Source organism: Lottia gigantea (genome assembly GCF_000327385.1).
Source record: "Lottia gigantea unplaced genomic scaffold LOTGIsca_48, whole genome shotgun sequence".
Classification (NCBI taxonomy): domain Eukaryota; kingdom Metazoa; phylum Mollusca; class Gastropoda; family Lottiidae; genus Lottia; species Lottia gigantea.
The window spans coordinates 771,883-797,637 of NW_008709663.1; the positions used below are offsets into that span (position 1 = coordinate 771,883).

The 25,755-nt window shown below is 33.2% G+C and overlaps 1 protein-coding gene across 1 annotated transcript in view; it reads right to left on the reverse strand.

The window, feature by feature from the left end:
• Positions 1-6,006: 6,006 nt before the first annotated feature.
• LOTGIDRAFT_125059 (hypothetical protein) overlaps positions 6,007-25,755 on the reverse strand; it is a gene marked incomplete at both ends in the record, with an annotated part of 58,564 nt that continues 38,815 nt past the window's right edge. Inside the window, 4 exons of the mRNA XM_009061421.1 lie at positions 6,007-6,368; positions 8,729-8,857; positions 9,272-9,433; positions 22,999-23,203. Of these exons, the coding sequence (XP_009059669.1) occupies positions 6,007-6,368; positions 8,729-8,857; positions 9,272-9,433; positions 22,999-23,203 (858 nt within the window). The remainder of the gene's footprint in view (positions 6,369-8,728; positions 8,858-9,271; positions 9,434-22,998; positions 23,204-25,755) is intronic.

Here is a 25,755-nt window from a genome sequence, read left to right on the forward strand (position 1 = left end):
GCCTCTCAACGACTTGAATTGTTTATTTAATTTTCTCAACTACAAAAGAAACGCATTAATATAACTTTTGAAATTTAATATTTTAGCTCTAGTCCATTACACAAAATCGTTCATCCACTAGCTAATGTGGTTTTCAAGGTATCTATCCTTCAACCATTGCAAGATAGGACCTGATTTTCATTTTAAAAAAGGGGATTATAGCCGCCATAGAGGGATAATAAAATGTTGTCAAGTGAAAATATATTGAATATTCATATATAATATCTATACAGTATCTTGACTAAACCCTGAGGACTGAAGATTACTCAATTTTACATTATAAAAACCCCTTTTAATTCCTTTTAAAAGGAAACTATCCCTTAGAATGAATCCATAAAATTAAGTAATTATTTTTTTAAAAAAAGCTTAAATAATCTAAGCGTTTTTCAATAATTACCTGTAGTTTATGGATAATTATTTAGTTTTATGGATTTAAGAGGGATTCTGCTGGATAGGTATGCTACCTGTTAAGTCCACTGATTAGCCTACTCTTAATGGCAAAGTTCGAGAATTTTAATTTAATGTAAGTTTTCTTTAAAATGCGTCCTTACATTTGTCTTGTGAAATTTCAGATATCGATCTGCTTTGATAAAGTGTTCACCTACAAACCATAACCTTCAACCAGTGTCAATAACAGTATCCATTAATGGCGGATCAATGTCACTTCCGGTTCTGTTAACTTATCCAAACAACCGGAAGTCCACCATAACGCGTTGCTATCCAGCCATACATTCATCAATGAACGACGTGAATCTGTTTCTACAATCGATTGAAATGAGCCGAGCATTCGGAGCCGATTATTTCGTTTTCTACAATGTTTCAATTGGACCGGATGTTGAGAAGATAATAGAGTTTTATAAGACACGGAAAATTGTGGAAGTGCTGCCTTGGACGCTTCCAGTGAGTTCCAAAGCTATTCATTATCATGGACAATTCGCTACACTTCATGATTGTCTTCTGCGAAACAGAGAAACGTCGGACTACATTTTCTTTGGCGATCTGGACGAAATTCCTGTTCCGAGAAAACATCAGAATTGGAGAGATATGCTGCAGTCAAGTTCGAAACGTCAGAAAAATGGTTGCAGTGCTTGGAATCTCCTACATGCTTTCTTTCCAACATTCCAAATCAATTGGCCGTTGGTGCCATCAAAACTAATAATGAGAGGACATGGATCACATTCGGAAGCATTGACGAAATCTTTTATAAAGACGATCTTTCAAGAAACGGCCAACTTGACCGGAACGGTTACAAAATTGAATTTAACATTTTTAAACTCCACCATACGTGCAAGAGCTCAGGACATGTTCGCCCGGTCCAAATATTTTGTGTCTCCCAAAGGCATTGACGTACTCAGCATTCATAAAGTTAAGAGGTTTTCTGCTGTCGGTTATTGTCTGTTGCCAGCAGATACAGCATTACTGCATCATTACAGATCCATTTGGGCAGTCGACATGATCCCGCCTTGGTCACGTGATGAGACTTTATTGGAATTTAAAGATGTGATTATTGAAAGATTTAGGTCATTGTTTCAAGAGCTAGAGTTAGGCTCGTAGCTGATTGCCCCATGATTGCCGCCATGTTTTGTGGCGGCCAAAACCCGAAAATCGATTATTATTTTATATTATTAAATAGCTTCATCGTTCATCCTGCATTACATCCCTAAGGATGTCAGAATGTTGTCATTAATATTTTATTATCATACAGCTTTATCATTGTGTATTAATAATTAAATTGAGTGATTCTCGCTGTCTTTATTCTCGCTGTCTTTATTCCCTGTCAGTGATGCAGGGGTTAAAATAAGAAAGTGTCTAGTCGTTCGGGTGGAACAATATACCGAGGGCCTCTCTTCTACAGGCTGTGCACGTTAAAGATCCATCGACAGTTGGAAATCGTAAAACAGTGGGCTAAGTATCATGGCAAAAGCCCTCATTAATGCATTGTGTTGTCGTAGGACGAAAACCTTCATTTTGATTTCTGCCAATCTGTCTCAATATAAAATTTTGTCTAAACAAAAGTTGCTGGCTTCCTATACGGGATCTTGTCCTTGAAAAAAGATGATTTTAGTCTTCCAGTCATCTGATACTTCAATCACTAAAATAGATTTTAAATTTAATTTATCCAATAAAATTACTTCATATATTGAAATCTGGATTTAAGGCTCATGATGTCGACCATGAAACATACTGTAAGACAAGATGTCGCCAATGGTGTATAATTATAAATCTTTATTGTCGTATAATTCACAATTATAACTTTCATATTTACAAAACAAAAACATAAACTTTTTACACAATAAACATCAGCTTTCTGCGACAACGGCTAGATATCAGAAACAGGATATCATTGGAAATACTGATTGGCAATAGAAAATTCCATGGTAACATGTTTCTTCGTCGGGAGGACCTGTTCATGTTAATCATGTGCCTTCTCTTCAATCTGTTGAATGGTAACTTGTTACTTACAAACACCTCTAAAATTAGTGAACACTGTTTTAACCTTATGCCAGTGCCTTCTGTTTAATAGTAACTTGTAACCTTAACCATACGGTCTATCGTGAAATTTACGCTAGCGCTCTGTAACTTACAGATTCAGCTTTGCGAGAACTGCCGAGGATTGCCAAATGCTACTCTAACCTAAAATTGTAGACCGTTGGAACTTTAGTAGCATAGTCAATTTTGTTAAAGCGTTGAAACATAGTATCAGTTGCTGTATAAAGCTGATTAAAACGAAAACTTAACAATTTTTACACCAAGGATGACTAGATAATATAATGAGATTGAAAAATAAACAATTCAACAAATTATTAATTATATATACACGGTGATCATTGATTGATACTATATTTAAAAGGTGTATAGTCGTCTAAATATTTGTGCATTAGTTCTGTACACTGACTGGTAGATGAATATTTCAGTCTATAGTATGCAGCAAGTTGAGTCCTGTGCCAATATGGGGCATGGGGCAAATAGTCATCTGCATTGATTCGAAACACCTAACTGAAAATAAGTCACTTCTGAATTTTGGTTGTCGTCAGCCCCCTAGCTACAGGGACAAGGAGATTGCCCTCCTGAAAATATCTTGACAACCGACCATTTCCACTACTGCAACTAAACACCATACATCATTGTCCCTCCGGATATATTACTTGGCCCTCCTGATATATTACTTGCCCCTCGAGATACATTACTTGCCCCTCCGAACAATCAAGTCTGGCTAAGGACCTGGTTGTCATTTCAAAAGTGAGGCATTAGCTCCAAATGCTTCCTTTACGCTACGGCTTTGGTGATTGGTTCAAATCATCTTTATGTAGGGGAAACTCCGATTCTATGAACAGTGTTTTACACAGTCTTCTCGGTGATGATTTTCAATCATTTTCACCAGTTTTATCAGATTGTGTTGTGAGTTGATTTTATTCTAAGGCGATGAAATGAAATGAACCGAGTTTACGTCCTACTCTTCTGCACCTAATTAGACTAATGAAGACGGCATACAGTGTGCAATGAGGGAAATTTTTGCCAGGCCAATGGCATTAGCCTACACTTTTTTTCGATTTCCAGCTGTCGAGATATCTTTAAATTCAGAAAGGTGATAAGGGAAATTAAAGCAAATATTTAGACGACTATTTACCTTTGAGATTCTCAAATAAGATCAGTTCATTGTCTTCAATTAATACATAATTAACATAAATAACCATAAACTTTAACATTTATCATAAATAGTCTGGTGGCCTAAATATATTATACAAACATTAGCTTTGTGCTAAAAAACAATGTTTAAAAAATCCAGTAATCTGATTGGTTAATAAATCTCTTTTAAAATCTTCTTTAGTGACCAATCAGATCACTGGAATTTTTTCGAGTCAAATTACCATGAAAATGGCTCAGAATCAGAAAGTTTTTCTATAGGCCTACCTCTGATTTACTATTTACTAAGTTTTATAGTTTCACAAAATGCGCATTATACAAAGGTGCGTATTATATTCAGAAATATACAGTATAGAGTAAACATTATGAAAACTGATAAAGACATTAAGAAGATGATGTAAAATAATACGACATATGAAAGCTAATAAATATTTTTTTTTTACTATTTACAGTTAGTAGGACCTAGTCCCGAACTTGTTGATACTTCCTGCAATGGAAACCTGGATTTGATGTTAGGGGAGGGCAAATTTACACAAGGGAAGTACTTCTCAAAAAGTGTTACCCCAGCAATATATTAGTGGGCATAAGCCTAAATCATACCACTCAGTAATAAAACGACTGTCAAAATCTAACAAATCCTACATTTACAACAATTGTACATTTTGTATTTAAAAAATCCTACATATTCTGTGGAATTACAGTGACACCTCGATGAGACCATATGAAAACTTCGATTGTATATTACAGTAAAGCTGTTTGGTTGAAGATTGTGTATCTGAAATATGCATCAGCAGCAAGAGCAGTGGCGGAGGCCAGGCCCTGTATTCTCGATATCTTAGCTTCTCCTGCCCCCACCACTTCTTTGGTTCTGCCACTGAGCAAGAGATAAGTTCTAGACAACTGAAAATGATCACATAAGGAAGCACTATTGAAAATATTACAATCAAGTCTATCTTTCACTCAAACATGTTCATTTTAATCTGATTTGTTCTTGATCTAAAATAATATCTAAAGTCCATGGAATATTTGTCCTTTCAAAACACCTCTTCTATATGTACCTTTTGATCTATCCCTTTGAGAGAGTCCACATAGCTATATTGTGTAGGGCAGTTCGTTAACACAGTATCCCTTTACCTATAGCTAATAATGTTTATTTAGGTTTGCCAATTTGACATCCCTTTCAGAGAGTCTACATAGCTAATAATGTTTACTTAGTATTTGGGTTCGTCAGTTTGACATCCATTTCAGAGAGTCCACAGAGCTAATAATGTTTACTTAGTATTTGGGTTCGTCAGTTTGACATCCCTTCAGAGAGTCTACATATTATTTATTGGGAATATTTATAGAACACTTTTTAATCATCCAGTCACACTGCGTACCAACAAATTACTACTCAATACTATTAGCACTATCAAATTGTCCAAAGCATCCTAAGCTGAGTTAGAATATTTTGGAAGAATCTCTTCCTTCTGAGAAATTTCATTTCAGATATATACACAATACTTTTGTGGTACTTTGGAATCAAAAATTAACACAAACTCAAAATAAAGATCTAACCAATCAGCTCGCTTGTAAGAAATATGACACAGTTAAAATTAGTCCAATGAAAATACTGTTTATGTTTAAGATTTGAGCAGAATTTTTATCATCGTATACTTGGCCACTGGAACCTAAAAATAAAAATCGTTGAAAATTATTGGATGGATGTTTGTTTTGTTGGTACTATTTCAATCTCATGCTTAAAAAAACTTATAATAGTTTTAGTGTAAGAGAGTTTTGTACTGGGATATGCCAGGGTTCCATGATGCATCATATGATTCCATGATTGGAAAGTTTTCTATGAGATTTCTGGAAAAAGTTATAGAAAATTGAGTGTCTCATTTAATATGAAAAGATATGGCTAATGAATTAATTAGCGGAGAGGGTCCTAGAAGTTGACCAAATTACAAACTAACCAATACCAAGTTGAATTGATTGTAAGTATGTAATGGGAGACAACTCCAATTAGGCTCACCTGGTCTATAACTAAAGTCTGATCCAGCAGTATTAACTCTATTCCGATCATAATCATATGGTGGAATTTCTGCTCGTGGCGGTACGTTGTTACTGACGCTTGGTATATGTATATTAGGTTCTGGTATATAATTATTGTTACCAGGACGATGTCTCAATCTGGTTGTCATGGCTTCTGTTGTTGACGTTGTGGTTGGAGGAGTATATTTACGATATTCTGAAAAAAAACATGTAGAAATCATATGTTAGAATTTTCTTTTCCTGTTTTTTCATCATTTCATAATATCAAAAATGGCCATTTAAGTACTTTCAGTGCAATTTTTTCCACGGCCATGTCAAAAAAGCAGAAGAGCATTGCAGACTAGAATATAGACGATGCTTACCATATAAGGTCATAACTTCTGAATCTTCGCCAAGTATATTGTTAGCGACACATTCATATTCACCATAGTCATCACGATCTATCGCTCGGATTCGTAAACTCAGTGTCACAGTATTGTCCCCTTCATCGTATATCTCAATCCTGTACTTTACACTCTGTGATATTTCCTTGCCCTTCCGTCTCCAGATATTCACCCCCTGGGGATGTCCCGAGATTATACATTCTAATATTGTCTCTTTACCCCGAGCTTGACCAATTTTCTTATTGGGCAGACGTATCTCTGGTGGAACTGAAAAATAGAAATACCAGATAAAGTTGTATACTTATTATTGGAAGGGAGACAACTCTTTTATGGCATGGCATGTTTCAACTATTCAGAAATTCACTAAACTGCATGATTTTATCGTCAATGGAAATTTACGGATAAATGAGGCTCAACTGTATTCTACTCCAGTTTTGGATTTAGTAGAAAAATGTTGCCTTAGAATTTGCAATAAGTTTCACATGGACTTCAGCAATAGCCTACTCTCTTTTTATTTTCAACTGTTGATGGATCTGTACATTTTATTGTACCATTTGACATCAAAATAAACCATAAGATGTCAGGATCAATACACAAAAAATTGACTTTGGTCAAATATTTAAGAATTTGAATGAATTTTAGAAAGAATGGAAGTATCTTGATCTTTAAAACTGAGGAGAAAAGAAATTATTGCAAAAATTTCAGACCTCTTTTTCATTCTCTGACAATATATACAATACATTCACATCATGTTATATCAAAATCCAATGTTTTATTTAAAGGGAACAGTCAGCATATTTGGGGATTGATTTGGGTCTTTATTGTGCTTTAATAGACTTAAGAAGTACTAAAACGCACGAAAATCTCATAATCCCTTTAAATATACCTCAAACTAGAAATTTCACTGTCTATTTCTATAAATGTGTTTTCGGATTTTTAACTTTCAAACGTGAATAATTATGGATACACATTGATTTGAAGACTCAAATTTTGATGATGAGCTGTGAACACTATTACTGATTGTGTAAACCAAATAAATCCTGTTTCTGAAACTAAGGTATGATTGGTCGAATGGATGGTGAAGGTGCTCCTTTAAATCAAATGAGAATCATTTTGTGGAGCAATTTTGTTGTGGTCTGATAAGAAATAATAATAGATTATCTCCCATTCTACAGGGTTAGAGTTCTGAGGTGAATGCATTAAAAGTCTTCAGAAGTACTAGAAATATACATAAATAGCATAATTCCTTCAAAAATATCTCAAACTAGAAATTTCACTTTCTATTTCTATAGTCTCAAGAAACTTTCACATGCCAATAATTCTGGACATACATGGATTTGAAGGCTCAAATTTCAACAGTGAGCTGTGAACACTATTACAGATTGGCTAAGCAATAAAATTCTTGTTTCTAGGATGAATGTACGATTGATCAAACTGATGGCAAAAATGTTGCTTTAAAATTAAAATTGACAAATCACTTTACACCAAACTGCAGTGTAAAAAGCGTAATATTGAGTTACAGAATTGTATGACACAAACTATAAGTACATCTTCATCAGTTATGAGTTGAATATCAGATTACGGAAAGTTCATGATAAAAGTTCATTAAATGTTAAAATTGTCATGATGACTGTAGTAACGTATAAAATATGGCCTCGGAAACCTACATAACAATTTATAAAAATGAGAGGTAAGGGAGAAATAAAGGAGCTAATTTATAGATTCAGAACCTAATTTGTTTATTTTAGTTTATATTTCTAATATCGCAAATTGACATGACAACTTACAAGATTTAATTCTATGACTACCACGGGACGATCAGATTTCAAAATTCAATCCACAGTTAGGACAGAATTAATTTGAGGAAATTTAAGATGACGGAAAACAAGTTTTAAACGTAATGACAAACTTAAAGGTATATGGTCTTCTAATCTTCAGCTTTTTTAATGGAGACAACTAAATTTCAATTACCCTGAGCACTCATCAACTGAATGGATTTTTACGTCCTACTTTTCTGCACCAAGTGGGCTAATGAAGACAGCAACGCCATGCAGGGTGCAAAGAGGGAAATTTTGCAAGGACAGCGGCATTACCCTGCTCTTTTTCTATTTCCAATGTCGAGGGATCTTTAACGTGCACAGCCTGTAGCACACGGGCCTCGGTTTATTGTCCCATCCAAACGACTAGGCGCTTTTTACATGTCAGCCCCTCGTACCTGCATTACTGACAGGGGGAAACCGGGTTGAAAAATCTGAAGGTATTATCTCGACCTATGCCGGGATTGAACCCTGGACATTTGGGTTAGCAAGCAAGCGTCTAACTCACTGAGCCACCGCGGCTCACTGAGCACTTATCAAAGTGAAAATGCTAAAATGTGTTCCATTTACATTAATCAACATTAGAAACTTGATAAGATGTTAGACATTAGTTAAAGGGAATATTTATCTTGAAAAAAAAATATTCTAATTTTCCGTGATACAACTCAATTTTAGCAACTCATGGCATTTTTCAATTTTGAACTATTGAAAAAATGTGTTACAGGGTACTTCCAATTTTTCTTATAAAATTTTTAATGAAGGATGACCTAATCCACTGTGGTATGTTAAAATATAAAATATAGTACTTACATTCAACTAAGACTCTAATATGTCTGTTGACTGAGGGTGGGACTCCATTACTGGCAACACATTCATACAGATCATCACAGTACCTGGTTACATTGTGTATCACCAATACTTCTCCTTCTATTCCTATTCCTGTAAGATAACAGATCAGTGGATTAACAATATCCTACAGATTTCTTTTTACAGGGGTTAAAGCAAAGGTCATCCAGTTAGGTCAAAAGGTTATTGGGATGAATGTTCAAGAGGAGACCTTAACTGCGAAACAAGTGAGACCTTAACTGTAGTGGCTACATCAAAATTAAAGCTATTAAAAACACAACCGTGCTCCAGAAGAGTGGGCATATCTGGCCTTAATGGAACCTGAGACCTTCATACCTGGTACGTCTTCTAAAACCAAACACAACTTGCATTCTTTTTACAACCTTAGTTGAACTTCAATTTTTGATACCAACTGGTCAAGGTCATAAAGAAGGGCATGCTTCCTAATAGGTTAAGGCAAAGCATGATCACTCTTTTAGAACACTTCTAAAATCAGACACTACTTACGTTCTTTTTCATCGTCCCCTTCCTCTCGAAGTCCTGTGGGTTTACGGTACCATGTGACAGTAGGGGTGGGCACACCAGTTACGTTACATACTAAACTTACAGTATCACCTTCCTGTACTGTCACATCTGCACTTGATAAGTAGTCGATTATCTTCGGTGGCTCTGAAAAAAAAAACAGGATATTTAGAAACATTTGTAATACACAAGGATAACTTAGGTTCACAAAAATCCTTTCTAGAAGCTGGTTCTAGCAGCTGGTCTCTGGCCAAACATTTTGGATTGATTTATTAGGATAACTTAGGTTCACAAGGATCCTTTCTAGCAGCTGATCCTTGGCCAAACATATTTGATTGATTTACAAGGATAACTTAGGTTCAGAAGGATCCATTCTAGCAGCTGATCCTTGGCCAAACATTCTGGATTGATAAACAAGGATAATATAGGTTCAGAAGGATCCTTTCTAGCAGCTGATCCTTGGCCAAACATATTTGATTGATTTACAAGGATAACTTAGGTTCAGAAGGATCCATTCTAGCAGCTGATCCTTGGCCAAACATTCTGGATTGATAAACAAGGATAATATAGGTTCAGAAGAGGATCCTTTCTAGCAGCTGATCCTTGGCCAAACATATTTGATTGATTTACAAGGATAACTTAGGTTCAGAAGGATCGTTTCTAGCAGCTGATCCTTGGTCAAATATTTTGGATTGATAAACAAGGATAATATAGGTTCAGAAGGATCCTTTCTAGCAGCTGATCCTTGGCCAAACATATTTGATTGATTTACAAGGATAACTTAGGTTCAGAAGGATCCTTTCTAGCAGCTGGTCCTTGGCCAAATATTTTGGATTGATTTACAAGGATAACTTAGGTTCACAAGGATCATTTCTAGCAGCTTGTCCTCGGCCAAACCTTTTGACAAAGATTTAACAAGGATAACAAGTTAACTTAAGTCCATGAGGATCCTGTCTACCAGCTTGTACTTGGTCAAACCTCTTGATATTGATTTTACAATGATATCTTAGGTTCACATGAATTGTCTACCAGCTGGTCTTACAAACTCTTACAAATCATTAAATCAGGACTTTGAGGAGATTGTCCTTAGAGCGGAGTGGAGTATTCATATTTGATTGGAATTCTAAAAGGTTTATTAGGGTAGAGCAATTGACTACTGAGTTCTATTGTGTGTCTAATTATAAATTACTGTTTTACTGTATTCAATTTCTCTATCCTAAGAATTGTCACGTTTCTTATCCCTTAGATGGGTTCCATTATTTCATTTATGACAATGAAAATGTTAATACTCATATGAATACCAGTTTGTCTCTCATGTCCATAATTAATTCATCATTAGCTAAATTAGAAGAGAATTACCAGCAGAATTCCAATGAGTGACCGATTTAGAAAGGTCAAAAAGTATTTTTTTGTTTATCCAAACCGTACATACATGGACATTTATGATTGGTTAAAACTCTAAATTCTATGCAATAAGAGCATAATGATATGATTAGGAATACTTGATAATTCATTAGAAACACCAATTAATCAAATAGTTTGCTTAATTTGACACTAAAAAATCAGGAAACCATTTTTAAAGTTGGATATTCTCATATTGATTCATAATGCAGTCAATTCTTGAGTCATTTTCAGTTCTATTTAAGTTTCAAACTTCTAACAGCAAAAACAACCATGTAAGATATTTATAAATGGGCCAATGATCACACGTTAAGTCTTCAATTGTGTTGTTTTAAGTCTTTGTATATCTTTACATATTCAAATTTTGAACTTGAAGTAGCAGTTGATTCGTGGGGCAAGATTAAAGTCTTTGATTGCATTTTTTGGCATAATTATCTGCTGCTATAATGATGTTAAAGAATGCTTAGTTTTAATGGAATGACAAGACTAACAGACGTATGACTGAATATCAAAATGGTGCAAAAATTAATAAACCACTTTACAATCCTTGCAGTCATCAAATATGAGCTACATCGGAACAGGGTGGACCAATATTTGACTCATTCAGTGTCTAAATAAACAATATTTGACTCATTCAGTGTCTAAATAAACAATATTTGACTCATTCAGTCTCTCAATAAATATTTCTGCTTAATAAAAATTGATTGTGATCCAATGGAAATATATCAATTAGTGCCACAATGTATGAAAACAAACTTGGAAAACATAGCAATATAATTTGTCTGTGTGATCCCGTACTAGATATGAGCATTTTATAATTCAATTTTCCCCGTCTGCCTCGTTACTGTAATCATCTATAGAGACTGATTAATCAACGCCAAATGACCAGGGATAATTTTTCCCTCGTTTTCCCCCGACATTCCAAAACGATGATTGTTTTATAAATATATTTTGACGTGTCTTATCAGACCAAGTATCGTTAAAAATATCTTTATCATTTTTTCTCAAACGGAATCATCACATTTAATAATTTTTACCACCAGAAACTAGCCATAAAAAATAAATATTAAAGATTTATTTCTATTTAGAAACATAAATTCCAGATTTTTATCAAATATAAAGAATTGTTCAAAGAATTAAAGTCAATCTATATCAAAACTTTCATCTATTACGCATAATTTTAGGTTTTTTCCTGATTTCTTGGTTTATGGAATTCAATGATGTTTATATTAAGGGATATAACTCTTTCCAAGCAGTGTGCAACGAGGAAGACAAAGTATTTTCTTTTCAGTTTCAACTTTTTAGCACATTGTGGCCTATGTTTATTGTTCCATTCAAAAATGGTCAGTTGACAACATGGAAAAGCCGTAGAAACCCAACAACATAGGTAGGTTACACAAATATGGCCCATGTTAGTTACAATATTTAATATCAGTGTAAAATGTAATAATATTTAATATCAGTGTAAATTGTAATAATATTTAATATCAGTCTAAAATGTAATAATATTTAATATCAGTCTAAAATGTAATAATATTTAATATCAGTCTAAAATGTAATAATATTTAATATCAGTGTAAATTGTAATAATATTTAATATCAGTGTAATAATATTTAATATCAGTGTAAAATGTAATAATATTTAATATCAGTGTAAAATGTAATAATATTTAATATCAGTGTAATAATATTTAATATCAGTGTAATAATATTTAATATCAGTGTAATAATATTTAATATCAGTGTAATAATATTAAATATCAGTGTAAAATGTAATAATATTTAATATCAGTGTAATAATATTTAATATCAGTGTAAAATGTAATAATATTTAATATCAGTGTAATAATATTCAATAGTGTAAAATGTAATAATATTTAATATCAGTGTAATCATATTTAATATCAATGTAATAATATTTAATAGTGTAAAATGTAATAATATTTAATATCAGTGTAAAATGTAATAATATTTAATATCAGTGTAAAGTGTAATAATATTTAATATCAGTGTAAATGTAATACTATTTTAATATCAGTGTAAAGTGTAATAATATTTAATATCAGTGTAAAGTGTAATAATATTTAATATCAGTGTAATAATATTTAATATCAGTGTAATAATATTTAATATCAGTGTAAAATGTAATAATATTTAATAGTGTAAAATGTAATAATATTTAATATCAGTGTAATAATATTTAATATCAGTGTAAAATGTAATAATATTTAATATCAGTGTAATAATATTTAATATCAGTGTAATAATATTCAATAGTGTAAAATGTAATAATATTTAATAATATCAGTGTAATAATATTTAATATCAGTGTAAAGTGTAATAATATTTAATATCAGTGTAAAATGTAATAATATATGATATCAGTGTAATAATATTTAATATCAGTGTAAAGTGTAATAATATTTAATATCAGTGTAAAATGAAATAATATATAATATCAGTGTAATAATATTTAATATCAGTGTAAAATGTAATAATAAAACTCTCTGATCGTTTCACACTGGAGATATTACAGACTACATCATCGTTATTTCACACTGTCTTATTCTACATCAATGAATTTTAGATGACGTTCATCCATCATATCTCCCGTCAAATTTGACTAATCTGATACGTCCTGAACATAATTGATGAAGTGCATCTTGGGTAATCAATATTAGCAAAATTATATTCAGTATTTGATCACTCCAAATTAAAAGGTTTCTGGAGATTTTTTTAGGTTCTCTGTTTATTGGGGACACTGATAGCATCACTTTAGACAATTTGCACCATTCCAATTTTCAATCAGACGCCTGTGGTTCCAGCAATTACATTAAAACTAAGTGTTTGATGATGTCACTAATCACGAAGGGCCTTATGTGATAAAGCATATTTTACAAATAATGACATCATCTAACACTTAGATTTGATGGAATTGCAGGAACCACAGACATTTTATTTAAAATTAAATCAAACACTTAGTTTTAGTGGAATTGCATGAACCTGATTGAAGTCTGATTAAAAATTGAACGCAATACACACACAAACTTTAGAAAATCTCCTTACAATCCCTTTAAATAATATCCAGTGGAGTTATATATCCTACAGTTCTATAAAACAGTTTCCTATGATATATATATTGTCAAATCTGTAACAGAATATTATCAGTGGGCTGGAGGGGCTCACCTACGGAATAAACGAAATAAGTTATTCGATTAAACGAAATATTTTATAAAAGTACGGAAAATTGCGCCTAAAGGGCTCCGTACTCACCTGGCACCACCCCTACCACAGACCAAAACTATATATATCTGAAACCTCAAAATATACTCTAATGAATCCATGTCAACAATGTATAAACTGGGACTCACTAATAAAAAATTCACATCAAAGATAGATACTGGGGTATAAAAATGATCAATAAGGATATTGAAAAAAAAAATCCAGTTGGTACATACAAAGAAACAACACTAGGTTCAAGACCTTATAATAACACTAGTAGGTTATGAATGTTAATGTTAAGAAACTATTTCTGGTGTGGCGCAGGGAGGGTATGCTTACTGTGCTAGACACCTGATATCTCTTTTCATTATGAAATACTTACTCACTTATGATTTTCCTCATATTTAAAGTTCATAAGCTGCTACCAATGTTTTGCCAATATGTTCATTAGATTTCGGGATTCTGATAGTTAGTACTTTATTTATAAGAGTAGTTAGGCGAGGTAAAGATAGATTAAATGACAACAGAAGAATAAAAAATATCACAAAAAAAACATAGTTTTTGGGTCAAGATATTTTCTCAAGTGAAGACATTATAATAATACTGGAATTAGAGTATTTAGGCGAGGTCAAAACTTGATTAAATGACCAAAGAGGTAAAAAATGTCACAGAGTGTTTGAGTCAAGACATTGATAACACGTTATAAAATAATGGTTTAAGACTATTTTGGGTCAAGATATTGTGTCAAGTCAAGACGTTATAATAATACTGGTATTAGAGTATTTAGGCGATGTAAAGATTGATTAATGATGGATGTAGAGTGGAGAGAAGAGAGACAGGTATAATACCTGATTATAGACTGTTCTAATACTACTCATTTATATTGCTTCCTGTCCTCTTCTAACAGATTGATCTTAAAAAATATGACTACCGGTACCTACCCAGAAACTAGAAACTCACTGAGAAGACAAGAAAGCTTCCATCATTAACAGCAGGTAAGTAGTTTGATTAAAAAAAAATATATAATCGTAACCAGAAAGAAAACATTCTTAAAACATAGCTGACAAAATCTAGAAGATGTGATTCAATGGTTATTTTAAGTAAACAATAGACAGTGTTACAGGTCTGTAGCTACTGAATGGACAAGACATCAAGCATTAACCTTCTAATTCAGAAGTTATACAATATAAAAGTACCCCTTCATATTTTAAACTTGAAAATTTACAACTACAGATCAACATATACATCTCTTAGTAAAGAAAATTCTAATTGAGGTATGCTTATTATTATGATGACATAATGAAGGGGTTAAAAACTATGACTGTAAATCAAAACTTGAAAGTCCATGAATGGATATTAAGGCATAGCAATGCTAGAAAAAGCTCGAGAATTGGCATTTCAGGATTTAAAAACATGGTTCATGATCAGGTGACATTGGTGACAAAATTATATAAACCAACTGATTTGTTTGGTCAGGCATGAATTGATGGTTTTTCCTTTTTCTTTAGAGGAGTCCACTTCTTTACTACCTTTACTCCCTATTTTGTCATACTTTGGAAAGATTTTGGATGAGATTTTGATTGACATAACTGTCTTGCTTGTTATTATTTAATTATATAATAACTTTATTTGGCAACCCATTTAGACAGAAATCTAATTTTCAATAGGTCCCACTAAACTACAAATTATATACAAGATTACAGAAAGAATAAAATCACAGAAAATAACATAATGTAACATGGATGAGGAAAGAAATATGAAAATGTAACCACTATGTTTCCCCACGAAATTCTAGCTTGTGAAACTGTGGATGAGGTGGACTTATTACTACAGCAGTTTCAATGAGGAAACTTTACCCATGACATTGGTGTTAGCAATTTCCAATGTTAGACGCCTCCTTACAAAGCATCACTGTCATAGAAAACCTGTTTAAAAAAACCAAACCCTGAACCCTGGACCCCTCAAATAGTTTGGCCACCACAACTAACATTAAAACCACAGTGATCGACCAAAATACGAAAAAAAGTAACTAAACCCTTGACTTTACATAAAGGTTCGTCTACCCCATGTTCCTATAGCAAGGGTACAATGATTATCTACGATTGGTATGTTGATAATCATCATATCGTGGCTAAAGGAACATCCGGCTACCCCAGCTGACTTAAGAACCAAAGTAATCACTTAGGATCAACATATTAAAAGAATGGAGTCTTTACTGTAATGAACCTTAGTTTGCCCCATTTGCCTGACTGAACACTGTTTCCATGACGTTGAAAACTGGTTTGAAAAATCCGAAACGTACCTGAACCCTGCCCTTCAAAGATGACCTATGACACCTTGCCAAATGCAAAGATTTACAAGAACTGAGTCTACACTGCAATGAACCATCCATCAATTTTATGATTGATTTTTTTTTTAAATTTTCTGCTTCTTTCTCTTAAATCATTTTTCAATCAAAAACCAGTTAATAAAAGACCCCCAGAAAAATACTTCATATATGGAAGAAAATTTCAAGCTATTTTTTTAAGTAATTTGTTTTGGAAACCTCGTTATTTGGTTCCAATTGAAATCCACTTTAAACCCAAAGATGGTAAATATTACTCGTAATTTCAATTTCATAAACAAACCAATTTCATCGCCGTAAATTAGAACGTAGGAGCCGCGATGATGAATGAGCTCTGATATTTGATTTTTCAATTATGGAGGGAGGTTTATTATCGTAGTTTAACATTGATATTAATGTATGAATATTATCGCTGCACTCGATACCCCAAGGGTTTTGGCTAATATTTGTTAACGCAGTGGAAAATGGAAAAATGCAGTCATTATTTCTTGCGTAGTTTTTCTAAAAGGTTTTCCTCGTTTCATTTGCAAATTTGATCACGCTATTATAAGTTATTGAATATTATTTGTGTTAAGTCTTTATCTCTGCTCTAACTGACTAATAATTATAGAGTTTTTGTATCGTTTTAGTCCAGTTAGTTGATTTATTCAGCTGAAAAAGGCTGATAGCAGCCAATATCCTAAGCTAATCCAATTCTTTTAACAAGAGTAGCTAATATTGGCTATAGTACTATACTATACTTCTCGTTTCAATGTATTCCAACAGTATAGTAGCTATATATTTTTTAATAACGGACAGTTACAGCCAGTGAGGGTACAGAAGAGGCATTTGCCTCCCTAAAAGTGGTTTGCACCACCAATTGTACCCCCACTTTATTTTCAAAAAATCTAAATGTCTACCCTTTTTTCTCCGAAATATGTGTCAGAATGCACAAAATCAATTCGTTTTTTCTAAATTTTCTTGAGAACTCTCTAAGACGCTCTATGAGAGGCTTGCGACTATGACACCACCACAGAGTAGCCAATATTTGAATTCAGCCTCAGCAGTTGTCCCCCAATTGAGTCAGTCTGCCCTCTATTTGTACCCCCATTCTTATTTTTTCAGAAATCCGACTGGTGTATGTTTTTCTTTCAGAAGACCTGAGTGCCACTTCTCACAAAATATTGGGAAATTTTTATAGACTTTTAGTGTAAATTAGTGAAGCAAAAATGTTACTTTTAGCCAAATTTTGCCTTGAAATTTCATAAATGCAGTGCAACTGATAGCCATTGCTTACAAAATATGAGGGGAAATGTAAAATAACAAAAGATAAAATGAAAGTAGTAACATAGCAACGTGACAAAAGAAAATGAACAAATATATTTATTTACGTTCAGTGGTCTTAAAGTGCATTGTTACTCAATTAAAATCATAATCAAAACAAAAGTGAAACAAATAAAATCAAATAAAAATGGCAAAAAAAAAAATTCCAAGAAAGAAGTAAAATAGATGACAGATAAAAACTAAAGTAGAAGAAATATTTGATGGAACGAGTCAGTTGGAATATTAACTCTGCGAGATCACAAGTCGGGTCGAAACAATTATTTTCTCGTCCCAAATCTTAATGTGAGATTAAACCAAAACCAATCTATAAATTATAACGACGTTGGTCTCAGAATGGTGGAATCGTAGTTTATAGAAATTACACGGATAAAAACTACGACAACATGCCAACGTTAAATTAACCGCAATCTGATAAAAGTCAATCTCAAGTTCGTTTGATGCTCTATTCCATCTCAATGACTGAAGTTTTTATTTAGACATCGAGATTCAATTTATTTACCGAATTACAGAAATGAATTAGATTCGGGTCGGGAGAGTTTAAACTCGTCTTAAATTTTATTTAATCATAGAATTATCGTCCAGTGGAATCGCTAAAGAGAACTTAAGAACCAGTAGACTGACTGTTTGGGAAAACATAATATCGAAAATATTTTTTCAAAAATACAATTTTTAGACAATAGTCAACAAGTCATGAACTTTATTTTATTTTATTATAGAAAAATTATCAGGTCTCAACTTTATTTTTTCATAGAATTATCCTCCAGTTGAATCACTAAAGACAGCTTAAGAATCAGTAGACTCACTGTTTTGGACAAAATAATGGTGTAAAAAAATAGACTGAAAAAAGCATAAACCGATGATAAAAATGCAGTCTGAAACTAAACAACTATGATATCACTAATTGTGAAAGGGCCTTAAGTCATAAAGCATTTATTGCAATTAGTGACAACCTCCAATATTTAGTTTTAGTGGAATTACAGGATCACAGACGTCTGATTGAAAATTTGAATGGTGCAAATTGATGATATAAGTGTCCCCGATACACATGAAAAATGAATAAAACCTCTTTACAATCTCTTTATTTTAAACATTTGTGACAATAAGTCAGAACGTATATATACAATAAATCAATCCTCGATATAAAAACAAAATATTAAACATCACTTTTAAAAAAAAAGATTCATATACTTATTGTCTTACACTACTGTCTCAAAATTACTTGATTATATAAATATTATCCACGCCTAAACTCTAATCATAGAATTACCGTCCAGTGTATTGGCTATACATGAATACTGAAATATAAGCATCTATACTAGATACAAAAATATATGAAATATACAAATTTTAGACAATAGGCAAACAGTAAAGAAAATTCTTTTTTAATTATAAATTTGGGGGTATTTTATATCAAATTTACAATGAGACATTTTCGTATATCAAGTTACTGTCCTGTAAACTTTCAAATGACGTGACTGTCTAGAATATCTGGTCAGTCGAATTGTTTCCATAGATTTATACTGGCAATAAGAAGGTTAAACCAGAAATCAAGTTAAAATGGCTCTACAAGGGTTAAAGTTGAGTACTTAACCCATCTCTTGACAACCATTTGCCTCTATCTGAATTTCTCCCGCTTGTCTTTCTGATTCGGTGATTAAGTATTGTGGGTAATAAAATCAGCCGTAATGAGAATTAAGGCTCAAAATTGTTCTTCGCTTCCCATCATTTGATACTATCTTTATACTTCTACTACAAATTTTACTTTCCCTTCTTCATCTTTAAATCATACTCGAATCCAAGTTTCATATTCGAAGGCAAGTTTCATATTCGAAGGCAAGTTTCAGATTCCAAGGCAAGTTTCATATTCGAAGGCAAAACTGTGAACCTAAGTTGTTATCCTTTTAAAGTATAATTGTTTCTTTCTTTTCTTTCAGAGCCCAAAGGCTCGTGATCTTGGGGGACAGGACAAAAGGGGCACACAAACTTTGCTTGAAGACAAAAAAAGGAAAATATTGGCAACCCAAATCAGACATGTAGAGTTTAAAATTGATTTTGTATTTTATGATATGTATTATTAATGGAACATTAGAAGAAATAATTTGAAAATGTTACCATGGTTATAGAAGTAATAATTTGTCATCATTATTTTAACTATTTTCTACTCTTTAAAATGATTTATAACATTGAACTTCTCCCCGAATCATTATTTAAAATATATCATACACACTACCTTCTTTTATTACACTACTTTCAATTTTATTACAAAACTTTATTCATTTCCTTGGTGGTTTGATTAGGACATGTTTTGTTGACTTTAAAACCTCTTCAATTTGAATAAACAAAATGTGTGTTTATAATTAAATATTCGTAAATCAGGCTTCTGTACATAATCTATAGTTAATCTGTAAGGATAGGGAAAAATATCGGGAGGGGCAATGGGGTATGGTGTTTAGTTGCAGTAATGGAATTGGTCGTTTGTCAAATCTTTTCAGGAGGGGGCAAGGAGGGGGCAGGGAGGGGGGTAATTAAGCAGCAGACTCAATAAAGGACCAAAAAGATGGGTGTAAAACTTCTTCTTTCAATTCCCAGTGGGCCTGTAACATGCCAATCAAAACTCAATCAATGAAATCATCCAACGAATATTAACCTCCTTCAAGAATGACTAAACTTCGTCGGAAATTAGGTTCATTTCATGATAGCAATCTAAATATGACTCATAAGATTGAGACTATACTCATGGTAATTAACAAGGCCCTGCGATATCAAACTTTCATTACCATTATGAGATATTTACTTCTCGTAACCGTGACCAAATTTGACCAATCTGTGATATCTATGCTTATTTACAAGACCCTGTGTTATTAAACTTAGATTATTTTTTAGGACAAATTTGTATATATGTGACCACTAATCTCTGTGATGTCCTACTGAAAAAACACTTTCAATTTTTAAGAATATTACCTCAATCTGTAATCTTTGTGGCCCTTCAAACAGCATGGTTGTCAAAATCGAGAAACTATACGATCTTGATGGCTATGACAAAATTCAAATTCAACAAGACCCTGCGATAGCACAGTTATCAACAGGCCCTGCAATCATCACAGTTATCAACAGGCCCAGCACACTTTCCAACAAGACGCTGCGATATCAAGCCCCTGCTATCAGCACTTATCAACACGGCTCTGCGATTAGCTTAGTTATCAACACGGCTCTACGATCAGCTCAGTTATCAACAAGACCCTGCGATATCAATGTATGATTATTATGATAAGATTTACAGAAGGCGATGAATTAAACTAGAGATAGGAGAGTGCATTCAGCACACTTTCCAACAAGACGCTGCGTAATATCAAGAGTCTGCGATCAGCACACTTATCAACACGGTTCTGCGATCAGCACACTTATCAACACGGTTCTGCGATCAGCTCAGTTATCAACAAGACCCTGTGATATCAATGTATGATTATTGTGATAAGATTTACGAGAGGCGATGAATTAAACTAGAGATAGGAAAGTAATGATTAAATAAATAAAGCTGTATCAACACTAATCCATCAAACTTACAACAACTGATCACTGATTAGCTTTCTTACATTGTTTATTATTAGATTGCTTCTTAAAACTATACACTGGAAATAAAAAACTCAGAAAATGGAGACGCCATTTCCGGCCATCCTTATTCTGCAACTGTAGACCTAATGATTGGAAAAGTGGAAATATAACGAAATAAAAAGGGAATTGAAGATCGACGTCCTACTTTTTAATAAGATTTCTTACATTAAGATTTGAACAACATTTAGAAGTGGAGAGTAGATATAACAGAAAAGACAAGGGGTATATTATGGTATAACACACATGTAATTTGTCTCGAAAGAATTGAGTTATACCATAATATACCCCTTGTCTTTTCTGTTATATCTTTCTTACATTGTTTATCAGATATTGCTTCTCATATACTGGAAAAAAACTCAGAAAGTGCAGATGCCAAAGCTTGACCAGCCTCAATTCTGCAACTTTTCATGTGTCCTTTAAACAAAGGAATAGGTCTAATGGTAAGAAAAGTGGATACATGATAAAATGAAATTTTTTGATTAGCTTTCTGACATTGTTTATCAATAGATTGATCTGTAAAACTAAAAAAAAATTTAAACTTTTGCTCTTTCCTCTGCTACTGGAAACAAACTTGTAGACTACTTGATTAGATCATCAAGAGATTGGTTTTCAAAGCTAGCGTCGTGGGGGGAGGGAGGGGTGGATTGGACTGAGGAAGCCCCTTGTCCTTCTCTTGCTTGAACAGCACAAGACATAGCATTAAGACTGGATAGTTTTAGTGCAGTCACTTAAAAGCATTCAGATTTACAAGAGTAACAAACATTTTAACGACCACAAATTTTTCATCCTTTTTTCTTTTCCACTGTATGTTAAATATTTTCATTTCAAGGAACAATTCATTTCGACTTAGTTAAAACATTTCAATATATTTTTTTTACATTAACAATTATATTTCCATTAGAACCTATCTCGTTCCTACCAGAGACATCCAGAAAGCAATCAGAAGGCAATCTGGTCCCTGTGATTGCTGTTAGACGGTTTTATATTTTATCTTAACCAATATAATTCAATTTATATCCTTTATCTAAATGTAACGAGCAGGGAAATGTGCTAGTATGTTTTTAAATTGTGGTACATTTTAGAAGTTTTGATAAGAAATTGTCCAATAAGAGATATTGCATGCATTTTACACACACCATCAACTAATCATCATTGTGTCTGTTATCTTGCTGAACAAATTCTGACAACCGACCAATTTCATTACTGCAACTAAAGACCATACACCATTGTCCCTCTGGATATATTACTTACCCCTCTGAACAATTAAGTCTGGCTGTGAGCCTCACTACATAAAAACATTCTGATTAAAGGATGCATGGTTGTAGGGGTTCTATAACACAGTCAGTTAAAGCGCTGGAAACTTTATATGTTGTTAAACAAATAGTCGTCAGGGCTTCAAAATACTAGTGACCTTGAATAAGTCATCTTTATTCATTATTCCAGTTGACGTAGATCAAAATGGGTATGGATAATTTTGGAGATCAATGGTAAGTAGTTTGGCCAAGAATAAAACGGTAAAAGGATCCTCATGAACAAAAGTTGATATCCCTGTAAACCTGGTTGTTTCTTTCTTTACTTAAAAAAGCCTTTCATCTCTTTTAGTAGGTTAGATCAGTAGAGAAGTCCTTGATATTGGTATTTATATCATTTGATGAACACTTGGGTTTGGCTTGTCGGATATTCCTCTCCCACTGGATCCCCTGGTCTGGGGGTTGACATGATAGGTCTACCTTTCACGTTGAGTCCACTCTCTTTGAACCACCCCCCCCCCCCTTTCTCTTCCCTCCCTCCCTGCCTGCCCTTCACTTACCTTGTACTTGAAGAAATACAGGTCTGACTTGTATGGGGTCTGTATTAATTTGACACATATACACCCCCTGGTCAGTGGGTTTGACTTGGCGGATGTATAAGTTCCATTCCTTGACGTAGGGTCGTTCAATGCTGATTCTCTCATCTGTTATTATTCTACGATCTTCCAATGTTAAAACTTTAGATTTATGATTTAACCAAACTACCTGAAAACAGAAAAGAAACATAATTTGAGTTTTACACCCTAGTTTTACCTGAAAACAGAAAACAAAATTCATTTCGTATGAAGGCCCATGATTTTAATGATCATTTTAAAAATAGCCGAGAATCGCGAAAAAACTTTTAAACAAGTTTTACAGACTACACTTTAGATAAGGAGGCTTATTTCAGGAGTCCAAAACTTCTTGATTGTTTGATAGGAGAGATCGGCCATGATGTCATAGAGGTGGTTTGTGTATCACATGATGCACAACTTTAACAGTTGTAAGAGTGGTTTGTCCTACTCAAGTCATGAATGTGTTCTATTTTTAGCATTAGGACGGTTGCCGATTTCCTCTATAGGAATGTAAATATTCTTCAGAAGTACAAAAAAGTACGAAATTTTGCTAAAAACATGTTTTCATCATTTTGCATCAGTAATTATTCAGAAAGCTTGAAAGAGAAATAATATTTTGAACTGAATGACAATCAATTCCGAAAGGAGAAACTAAGTACAGAATATTTATTGATTTGAAGAGTTCGGCAATTCAAAAAAAAGTCAGTCATGTGATACATGGTGACCTTTGACCCTTACAAAGTAATTAACGATGAACATTGGCGTACAAATTGACTTTGATCGCTTGTCAATTACGGGCCCCCGAGGGAAACATTTCAATAATTTTTCCCTGTTTCGGAATTCTGCTAACATCTCTCACACCGATATAAATTCGATTCTCGTGTTTTTCCCTGTTTGACTCGTGGAAGAAATATAAAATAGAAAGGTAACGAGAAGAATTTAAACCAATCAACGATCAGTCAGTTTCTAGTTTTTCTCTCATTCCATACAATATTACTACATTTCAATCATTTTATTCCATTTTAGGAATTCATTTTTTTCTCCCCGTTTCAAGAATTCAATTTTTCTGCTAATTTTTTGTATCTGTACAAGGGTTTAATTTAAAGCCAATCATTTCGATGGATGGGAAATAAAAATATCATTTCTTATCAAATGTAAATTAAACTGGTAGTTATGACTGAAGTTTTGAGATTTGACTACAGAAATAAAATCAGTCACTAAAACTAGACGCAGTATGGTGTTCCTCAGAGTAAGCAAGCTCTATCTTGCATACAACAAATGTATCAATGCAATATCTCATTTGGCAGCGATTTGGATGTTGCCATGGCATCAGATTCAAATCCTTCTCCGGGTAAGAACAATTACGTTGCTATAGCCAATGTTTCAAAGCGTCATTTCATATCATTTATTAGATATATTCTTTTAATACATTATACAATGTTGTCTTTCGTGGACTACACAATAAGAGTTTTATAGTTTACCTCTTATTTTCATGTGTTCCTAACTCGTTATGAAAAATAATTTTGATTTGACATTCTAGGATGAGATCATCAAGTTCTCAAACGTAAGTCATGATTCAGTTCAGTGAAGTTTAAAATGAGGCAGTCGTATTCGCGATATTATCGGCAATATAAATCAATGACAAAACTACGAACCAATCTTACATTATTAGACAAATACACATCATAGCTACCCATTAAAATACTCGTAAAAATAAATTGTTTAATAATTTAGACCCCAAATAAAATCATTCAGCTATCAATTCATAAATCGAAATAAAAAATTTAAGATTTTCACGTCCGTATTTGTGCTCAATTCACTTTGAAAGTGTAATAATCTCCATCAATTTGTCAAATTTTACTTAAGAAGTTTTTTAATGATGGTAATTTATGATTAAAACGGTAAAACAGGCAACAAATAATACATATAGTACTGAGAATGTCGAATTTTGCTATAATATAAAAACACCATATTGGGCTATGATATGTATTGCAAAACAACTGTGGTGTCAGTGGAGGCCCCATTGGGAGCACAGGGGGGTCATTTGCCCCCTAGTTTGAATTTTGATATAATATAAAAACACCATATTGGGCTATGATATGTATTGCAAAACAACTGTTGTGTCAGTGGAGGCCCCATTGGGAGCACAGGGGGGTCATTTGCCCCCTAGTTTGAATTTTGATATAATATAAAAACACCATATTGGGCTACGATATGTATTGCAAAACAACTGTGGTGTCAGTGGAGGCCCCATTGGGAGCACAGGGGGGTCATTGGCCCCCTAGTTTATTTTTAACAAATTTAAAAACATGATTTATATGTTTTTGCCCTAAAATATGTACAGCACCAAATCAATTCAATATTCTGAAAATTTTCTTCAGGGAAGCCTCTCAGACACTCCATCAGAGGCTTACGACTATCTGCCCCCTGTTTGTACCCCCAGTCTCAAGAGGCTGACGTGGCCACTCTGTGGCATTTACAAATAAGACTTCTGCATTTGGAAGATTTTGGATGCATTTGTAATATTTGTATCGAAGAGTTGGAAATAAGGCTAATGATCTTCAGAATGTTTTTCAAAAATTTACTATCAGATGATTTTCATTTAGATTACTTCTTGTACTGACAAAAAAAACATATATAGTTGATCACTTAGAGAACTTTTTCTGTTTTAGCTGGCATACCATAGCTATCAAGGATACCTGT